Below are 10000 nucleotides of genomic sequence, written 5' to 3'. Positions count from 1 at the left end.
TGTATCATCAGCAAATTTGGAAACAGTAGATTTTAGTCCATGGTCTATATCATTTATATATACTATGAATAGAAGTGGCCCAAGAACGGAACCCTGAGGAACTCCACTTGTAACATTTTTCCATCCAGAAGTTTTTCCATTTAAAACAACTCTCTGTTTTCGATCATTCAACCAATTACTAGTCCAACTTAATAGGCTACAACTTATTCCGTGTGAAGCTAATTTAGTAAGTATTCTTTCGTGGGGGACGGTATCAAAAGCTTTTCCAAAGTCTAGATATATTAAATCTATATTATTTCTTTTGTCATAATTCGAGATAACTGTGTAAATCTATATTATTTCTTTTGTCATAATTCGAGATAATTGTGTTGTAGAATTCGAGTTAGCAACGCAAGAACGTTTCCGTCTGAAACCATGCTGGCTATCATTTATCAAACAGTTACTTTCTAAATGATGTTCATTAGCATCTCTGATGATAATTTCCATAATTTTTCCTACGATTGAAGTCAAACTTATAGGCCTGTAGTTATTTGGTTTCGTTTTGTCACCTTTTTTGAATATGGGAGTAACGTTAGCTAGCTTTCATTCTCTTGGGACATCTCCGGATATGATGGATTTCTTGAAAATAATTTCTAATGGAACAACAATCTCATTTTTCATTCCCTTTAAGATTCTTGGATGCCAACCGTCAGGCCCTGGTGTTTTATTAATTTTGAGTTTCTCTATACACCTTTTATTTTTTTCTTTTGTTATATTTACCGTGGTAAGTTTACCCTAGACTTTTCACTGGTTTCAGTTTGGAGTTCACTTTGAGGTGCTTCGTTTTCGAATGATAATGATGATATGGTTTAACGCCACACACACACACACACACACACACACACACACACACACACACACACACACACACACACACACACACACACACACACACACACACACACCTATCGGGAGGCTAGGACGGTGCCCTTCACAGAGGGCTTTGTAGCGTGGAATTTAATGAACCATGCCCTTGGTTCAACTTCGCCGGTGGTAGGATTCGAACCGCCCTCACCTCGACCTTCGCCGCAAATAACGACGTCCTAACCCGCTAAGCCAGCGTTTATGAATACTGAGCTAAAATAATTGTGTAAAATATCACACATTCCTTCGTTTGAATATTCATGAACTGAGGTTTACTGAAATCGGGTATTTTAGAAACACAAGTATCTATTCTAAAAAAATTTAGGAGTTTTAATCTAACTAAGTTGTGATCGCTATTTGTAATAGTTTCACCGACTTCCACATCGGCTATTATGCTTTTGCGGCTAGTGATCAATAGATCGAATAAGTTTCCATGTCTTGTGGATTCTTTTACATCCTGAAGTAATTGTCACCAAGAAATTCCATCAAACGACTACCTACTGTATATGGCCATGTTGTAGGGTCATCCAATCAATGTCAGTAAAATTGAAATCACCCGTTATGAATAAGTCTCGGTTGCAGAAACTAGACAGTTCTTGAAACAACAGTTTGTCGTCTGCTAATGATAATGTCTTTGGCCTATATATTACACCTACATTCATTTTTTGTTTGGGTTAATTCTATCATATGCATCCTGTTTCACTTTCTCTAAAACACAAGCATGGACATTGTTTTTAACGTACAACAGAACACCCCCACCTTTTTTGTGGTTTTTATCCTGATGAAAGTGTTTAAATCCCGCAATATTAAATTCAGCTTCAAACTCTCCACCATTTAACCATGTCTCGGTTATTCCTATTATATCGAGATTTTCGCTTTTGACATACGCCTGTATTTCTTGGAATTTGTTCCTAATACTACGAGCATTAAAGTACATGGTTTTAAGAAACTCGTAATTATTTCTTTTTGACACGTTTTGAGTTTCAATATCATGCCTTACATTATAATTTTTTTTTTATTGACACCTTGCTCTATATTGATATTTGGTCCTTCATTGACATTCAATGCCTCGTTAACATTTCTCCCATCAAAATTAACATTTTCCCCATCACGGGCATCTGGTCGCTCACGGTCATCCGATCTCTTTTGTACAATTTGTTCCCCTACGTCACCGCGTTTCACACCGGCCTTCCGTCGTTTATTGACATTGTGTCGGGCATCCCTTCCTAAAATTATATTTTGTCCTCCAGTGACATTATATCCTACTGTGATATTTTGTCCTCCACTATCATTACATCACATCGTGATCTTTTTGTTCTCCACTGTCATTACATCCCATCGTGATATTTTGTCCTTGACATTTTGTCCAGCATCTCTTCCTAAAATTATATTTTGTCCTCCACTGACATTATATCCTACCGTGATATTTTGTCCTCCCTTATCATTACATCCCATCGTGATATTTTGTCCTCCACTATCATTACATCCCATCGTGATATTTTGTCCTCCACTATCATTACATCCCATCGTGATCTTTTGTCCCCCACTGTCATTACACCCCATCGTGACATTTTGTCCTTTGACATTACATCCTAATGTAACATTTCGTCCTCTACCCCAAAAAAGGAACTAGTTCATTACAAACTCCCACAATGAAGTTTGTAAGAACATCTTTGCCTCTGCGGGTAAGGTGGATCCCATCAGAAGCGTAAAGGTCATGGCGCCTGGAAAAGCGATACCAAGGATCAAGAAAGTGGTATCCCAGTTACGTGCACAATCGTGATATCCTCTCATTGATCCCTATGGCTCTACTGTTCCAACACGAGCCTGCGTAGATCCTCGGGAGGATCCCACAGACTATGTGACGGCTCCCACGTTCCTTCATCTCCTGAAGGAGGACCTTGTAATTCCGAACAAGTTCCTCTGATCTCACTTCCCATATGAACAATCGTAACCGTGTTCGTCCGTCTTTGCTCCCTGATGATCTGGGTACAATCGGCGATCCCACGGCCCGGTTGACATATAAGCTTGCAACGTCGTTTAGTCTTCCGCTGCAGGATGTCGTCATAGCCTCGCACCATGGAGTCCCCCACCACCAAGAACTCCTGATTTTCAGCCACTTCATCCTCCCCCTCTCTCTCTCTTCCCTCCTCTCTCCCCCTTCATATCTCTCTCTCTCTCTCTATCTCTATCTTTCTGTTTCTTCCTCTCTGTTATGTGTCACTTTATCTGTAATTTTTTCTTTCCCTTAAAGAGGATATGTAGGCGAGCTGTAGCATGTTGAGAGGGTTTTGCTCAGATGCAGAGCATTTCGTTCGCTTGAGCAGCGGGAGAACCTGTGATAGCTCTGAACCCTCACCATTACTGAACGATTGGGCACTAAAAGAAAGAAAAATATATATCTCTTTCCCTCTCTCCCCCTCTTTCTACCCTCCACCCTCTCTCTCTCTCTCTCTCTCTCTCTCTCTCTCTCCCTTTCTAGATAAATCTAGAATGTTTGGGATATTTTCATTAGAGAGAAATATATGTATTCTCCAGACGATTCTGTTGAGCTCAGGTCTACCCCATGAAAAGTCATCGAGCGGTTCGGCGTTCGATTTGTGGGTATTTTTTCATTGTCGTCGTCGTCGCCGTCGTCGTTGTTGTTCACTTGTGTCTTCTCTACTGTAAGGAAAGGAAAGACAAGTTTCATGACACGCATGAGGTTGGCGTCGTAACCTACCACTCTTGAGGCCCAGGGTTCGCGCCCCCCTCCCCCTTCTTGAAAGCTTTTACGAAATACTACAGGGCATTAATGTCTACCCTAAGCAAGGCGATGTTTGTGTGTGTGCGCTCGTGTGTATGCGTGTGTACGTGTGTGCGCGCGCACGTGTGTATGCGTGTGTGCCTGCACGTGTGTATGCGTGTGTTTGCGCGCACGTGTGTATGCGTGTGTGCGCGCACGTGTGTATGCGTGTGTGTGCGCGCATGTGTGTATGCGTGTACGTGTGTATGCGTGTGTGTGTGCGCGCGCGCAAACGTATGTATGCGTGTGTGTGCGAGCGCACGCGTGCATGTGTGTGCGTGCACGCGCGCACGTGTGTATGAGTGTGTGTGTGAGCGCGTGTGTGATTCACCATGGTCTTGGAACACGTGTTGAACTCGTGATCGACAGCTATTTCCATCCCGTAAGGGAGCTCAATGCTCATATACGAGGGGGTTTCAAAGAGTTCGTGGAAAAATGACAGTACGAAGAAAAGGTTTCATTTATGATGTTTATTTTTCAACATATGCTCCGTTAAGGTCAATACACTTCTGCAAATGTTGATCCCAGCCTTTAAGTCCGTCTGAGTAAAAGTGAGGATCCTGTGATCTGAACCGTGTCAGAGCAGCTCTTTTTACATCTTCAACTGATGGAAAATTGGTACCTTTCAGTTATTATTATTATTATTATTATTATTATTATTATTATTATTATTATTATTTTAAGTTTGGAAACAAAAAGAAGTTGGATGGAGCTAAATCGGGGCTGTAAAGGGGGATGTCGGATGATTTCCCATCGAAATTCACGTAGCACAGCTCTTGTCTGCCGAGCAGTGCGAATGGGTGCATTGTTGTGGTGGAAGAGGACGCGTTGATGCAGCTTTCCAGGGCGTTTTTTCTGATTTTTTTTTTTTTTTCGAAAAACCTTAATTGTTTTCTTGTTCTCAAGGAGGTCAACCAGCAAAATCCCTTCTGCATCGCAGAAGACAGTGGCCATGACCTTTTCACTTGAACCCTCGGATATTTCTTTGATTGGTCCACTTCCACCCATAGTCAGCCACTGCTTTGATTGAATCTTTGTCCTCGGGATCGCACGGGTAGAGCCACGTCTCACCCCCTGTCACAATTCTCTGCAGAAAGGCTTCAGAGTCTTCATCCCACTTGTTCAAAATTTCCATTGAAAGAGCTACCCTTGTTTGTTGCTGATCTGGGTGCAACAACCTAGAGACCCATCGAGTGGACGAGGATGCTTAACCCCAAACTCTCCACCAGAATTGTGTGTGCTGAACCCACGGAGATGTTAGTGTGTGTCCTCTACTGATTCAGTGGTTATTCATCTATCCTTTTCAATCATGTCGCGAACAGCATCAATATTTTTCTCACAAATTGACATTGATGGCCTGCCTCTGCGGGGCTTATCTTCAATTTCGTTTCTTCCACTTCTAATCCGACTTATCCATTTGTAAGTTGATTTCTTTGGAGCATTGTCACCATAAACTTGTTTCAGAGCGTCAATGATTTGCTTATTCTCCCAACCGAGTTTCACCAGGAATTTAATGTTTCTCCTGGCCTCGATTTTGGTGGATTCCATCTTGCTTGAATGGCGCTGCCTGTCTTCCAACTGGCGTCGATGCGTTATTACCTGCATTTATGGGTTCATGTTTGAACTCGTTATAACACGTTGGTACAAGAATGTTCAGGTGCATTGAAATTAAATTTCTTACATATATTTTTTAGTTATGGACTTTTTCCACGAACTTTTTGAAGCCCCCTCGTATGATATGTATATGCGTGTGTGTGTGTGTGCGTGTGTGTGTGTGTGTGTGTGTGTGTTCGTTTTGCTACAAGTAAAGGAGTGACTTTAACAAATCCTGTCATGCAAGGCTAGCTCGCTACAATGGTTACAACATAAGAAAATCATGCAAACAGAAGACTTTTCGGTCCATGACGAGGTGGGGCAAGGAAAACAAGACTAAGAGCAAACAAACACGCAAACAGGTTTGCTTTCTTGTGTCTTGGGCGTGGATGGGCAAGTGTGGCTTACAAGGATGTCACGATGGAATCCATCGGACAGGCCGGCCGGCCCTCCCTCGCTCTTCAATTCCAAAACTCTCCCATAAACTTTGTTTTTGTATTTTGGTATCCGAGAAGTCAGCCTGGGTCAAACTGCGTCACCCAGCCCCCCCACCCTCTCTCTCTCTTTATTTAGCAGTGTTAAATATGAATGTATGCGGAGTCATTAACGATTTCTCCTTTTTAAAGGCCATGTGAGGACGGAGCCTTTATTTGTACGACGTTTCGCTTATTACAGCTTGTTCAAGTACATTCGTAATAAGCGAAACGTCGTACAAATAAAGGCTCCGTCCTCACATGGTGTTTAACTCGTCAGCCTTGTGGGCAACTGCTACTTTCATGAAAATTTCTCCTTTTTCTGTCGCTCCCCCTTTGGTGTGGAACAGCAGCAGCAGCCCCGGAGCCACGCCGACCAGCCAGCGCTACTCCTTCATCTCGCCCTTGCACCACACCGTCACCGAGACGCACTCACTCCTCGGCTCCTTGGCCTCCAAGCGGGACTCCACGTACTCCTCCATGTCGGAGTACAGCGGCAGGTCTTCGCCCACAAACTCCTGCAAGGTAAGAACGTGGATGGACGCACTGATGAAAGTGGATTTACATGCATACATACATTGCATACATACATGCATGCATACATACACAAACAGAAATATATATTTTGTTTTGCTTAGTTCCTGCCGATTCTTTCCAGCTGATGAATATCAAGTACTGAAGTGGCTCAGTGATTTTGTCCGTTTGATTCCTTAATGAATGCGGTGGCGTAGTTTATACATTTTATTCTGTCTACCGTCAAATGCTCAATACAAAATTTCCTGGTCTTTTTTTTTCGCAATAGTAGTTCTTTCTCAACGGGTCCCTTCCATGAATTTGGAACCACATTATTAACCTGACTAAACTAAACTAAACTAACCTAATATAACTAAACTAAACTAACCTAATATAACCAAGCCTAAACTAACCTAATTTAACCTAACCTAACTAAACCTAACCTAAACTAACTTAAGCTAAGCTAAGCTAACCAAACCCATACTAATCTAACTTTACCAAATTTTACCTAGCCTAACTAAACCTAACCTAATCTAATCTAACCTAACCTAGTTTAACCTAGTCTAACTATAATTAACCTAACCTAGCTTACCTCGTACTTGAGGCCGAAGGGGTAATCCCGGACCACAAAATATTTTGCAAAAAGATAAAAGAGATGTGATATGCTAAAAGAGAGCAAGAGAAAGGGAGGGAGAGAGAGAGAGAGAGAAAGAGAGAGAGAGAAATAGAGAGGGGAGGGGGAAGAGAAAGAGAGTGGGAGGAAGAGGAAAGGGGGAAAGAGAAGGGGAGGAGGAGGAGGAGGAGAGTGAGAGGAGTGGGAATGAGAGGGGGAAGGGGGGGCGGGAGAATGCAAGGGCTTAACTGCTGAAAACTGAATCGGCTTTTTCTCTTTGGCTGTGGTGTAGCAGCCTCCGAATTCCCTGAAAAGTGTAAGTCTCTAGATTTCTAGAATTCGAAGCAATGAAGATAACTGTTTGCATATATGGAACAAAACCTGCAGATTAGTTTATCCAGATTATATGGTGGCGCCCTTGAGAACAAAATTATCACGAATGTGCTTTTATCAATTCATCAAACATTTTCTGCAATGAGGTGACATTAGTTTGCGAACTTTGCCACTATCAACTCAAGTCGAATGAACTTATAAGTGCTATTATATATATATATATATATATATATATATATGTATATATATATATATATCTGTGTGTGTGTGTGTGTGTGTGTGTGTGTGTGTGTGTGTGTGTGTGTGTGTGTGTGTGTGTGTTGTATGTGTGTGTGTATTGTATGCGTATGCATGTATGCATAGTGCATGTGTGTTGGGAAGGAGGGTGGGGTGTGTGGGAGCCTCCAGACCGATAGACCTAGGGGTGGTCGCCAAATTCTAATCTGGCTTAGAGCGCCCAAAGAGCCAGAAACGGCCCTGGTTCGAACTACAGGGAAACAAATAAATGTTGTCAAATAGTGTCTGGTTATATGGAAGGTCTAAGGTACACATCACCTACACACACACACACACACACACACACACACACACACACACACACACACACACACACACACACACACACACACACACGCACAGTTGGTAGAGCGCTGGACTGGGAAGTACGATAGTGCTCGCAGTACCCAGTTCGAATCCTGCCCAGGGCCGAAATTATTTCGGTATCGCTGTGCTTCGGGTCGTTACTCTGACTTTCGTGGGCGGGGAGTTGGGTGTGTGTGTGTGTGAAAGGTCATAGCATTACCCATAGATCGGTCATACGAGCTCTGAGCTCTCTTCCGGGAGGGAAATAGCTGTCGATCACGAGTCCAACACGTGATCCAAAGACCAAGGTGAATACACACCTGTAACTGGTTAAAAACAAATGCAATTTTTCTTATAGGCTTATTTGCCGAACAGTTCAATCACAAGACACCTGCGGCAAAACAAATATCATAATCTCATGCACGCATGCACGCACGCACGCACGCACCCACCCGCATGACTGTAATGATAATCAATATGACCACGTGATGTGGAGGCACTGCCTGGTGCCATTGGCGAATGGCACGCCGCTGCCTGGTGCCACCGGAACTCCAAGCCTTTCTTTGCAAAAAAAGAAAAAAAGAAAGAAAAAAATCTCCTGGAATCCCACGGAGACTAGGTCAGTTGTACAGGCTTGTGACCCAACACAGGTCCCTTGCCAAAGTTGAAAAGTCTTTCGACTTTCACTTTCATACAGCGCTGAAAGAAGGTCAAAAGACATTTCAAGTATTTTGTCATAGTCTCTGAACTAGACCAATCTAGCCAATTCCATTATGTATATTATATATATATGTATATACAGGCTTGTGACCCAACATAGGTCCCTTGCCAAAGTTGAAAAGTCTTTCGACTTTCACTTTCACTTTCATACAGTGCTGAAAGAAGGTCAAAATACATTTTAAGTATTTTGTCATAGTCTGAACAAGACCAATCTAGCCAATTCCATTATGTATATTATATATATATATATATATATATATATATATATATATATGTGTGTGTGTGTGTGTGTGTGTGTGTGTGTGTGTGTGTGTGTGTGTGTGTGTGTATTGGCTGCATGTTATTGTGGCAAAGTAGCATGCAGTTGATACTCTAGGGTCTATATAGAGCGCCCCCACGGACCAGCGCCACACATCATTTTGTCTGTGATAGAGGAAAACTCTGCACATAGAGAAATGATGACACTTATATACTACGACCGTCCCTCCGTTATGCTGTCCCCTAACCCCTTCTTACTGTCCTGTACCATTTCTCTGAATATTCATTTCCTTTTTTCGGCTACCTACCCTGTGGTGGGGGCAAAAGAATACTGCCACCAAGTATTTCCACTTGAGTCGTAAAAGGCGACAAAAAAGGGACGGGGGATGGGATTAGGAGTCCTACTACCTGTAGCCCAAAAAGGGGACATTCCTAAAAAAGAAAGAAAAGGCATAAGAGGGTCTGGGAGCTTTCCAACCAGTACCCTAAGGTTTGGGTCTTTTAATGTGCGTGGATGTGGTACAGATGAGAGTAAAAGGGAATAGATAGGCAGTATGTTTGTGAGAAGAAAGATGGATGTACTGGCTTTGAGTGAAACTAAAATGAGAGGAAAGGGCAACTGTGAGTTTGGGAGTGTAGCTGGGAGGTACTCAGGAGTGAAGAGGGGACGAGGGAGAGACGGGTTGCTATACTAGTAAGTGAAGAGATAAGTAAGCGGGTAGTGGAGTGGAAGGAGGTGTCATCAAGGTTGATGTGGATGAAGGTGAAGCTGGGAAAGGACATGTGGGTTTTTGTAAGTGCGTATGGGCCTGGTAGTGAGAAGAGCGTAAAGGACAGGGAGGCTTTTTGGGTAGATATAAATGAGTGCATAGAGGGATTAGGAAGAAATGTCAATGTAGTTGTATTGGGAGACCTAAATGCTAGGGTAGGAAATGAACCAATTGACGGAGTGATTGGGAAGTATGGAGTTCCAGGTAAAAATCGTAGTGGAGAATTGATGGTGGAGATGTGTCTTGAAAGAGAGTTGATGATAGCAAATACAGTGTTTAAGAAGAAAGTCAAGCATAAGTACACATGGGAGAGGGTGGTGGATGGAAGGGTGGCAGATAGAGCGTTAATGGACTATATAGTGGTGACCAGGAGTATGGTAGGAAGAGTTAAGGATGTACATGTTCTAAGGGGAGAGAGTGGGGGAATATCAGATCATTTCCTGGTAGAAGGTAAATT

At 42.7% G+C, this 10000-nt stretch overlaps 1 protein-coding gene across 2 annotated transcripts in view; it reads left to right on the top strand.

Annotated features, from left to right (window-relative positions):
* Positions 1-10000, top strand: part of LOC143027002 (synaptotagmin-5-like) — a 179925-nt gene that overhangs the window by 102140 nt on the left and 67785 nt on the right. Inside the window, exon 4 of one of the 2 annotated variants that reach the window (XM_076187835.1) lies at positions 6108-6279. In XM_076187835.1, the coding sequence (XP_076043950.1) occupies positions 6108-6279 (172 nt within the window). Of the gene's footprint in view, positions 1-6104; positions 6280-10000 lie in introns of both variants that reach the window. The other variant, XM_076187826.1, reaches the window with a different exon arrangement.

Source organism: Oratosquilla oratoria, chromosome 1, assembly GCF_046742065.1.
Source record: "Oratosquilla oratoria isolate Oo_2021 chromosome 1, ASM4674206v1, whole genome shotgun sequence".
Taxonomy (NCBI): domain Eukaryota; kingdom Metazoa; phylum Arthropoda; class Malacostraca; order Stomatopoda; family Squillidae; genus Oratosquilla; species Oratosquilla oratoria.
Note: the sequence above shows the minus strand (reverse complement) of the source record. Positions and strands in the feature narration are given on the sequence as shown.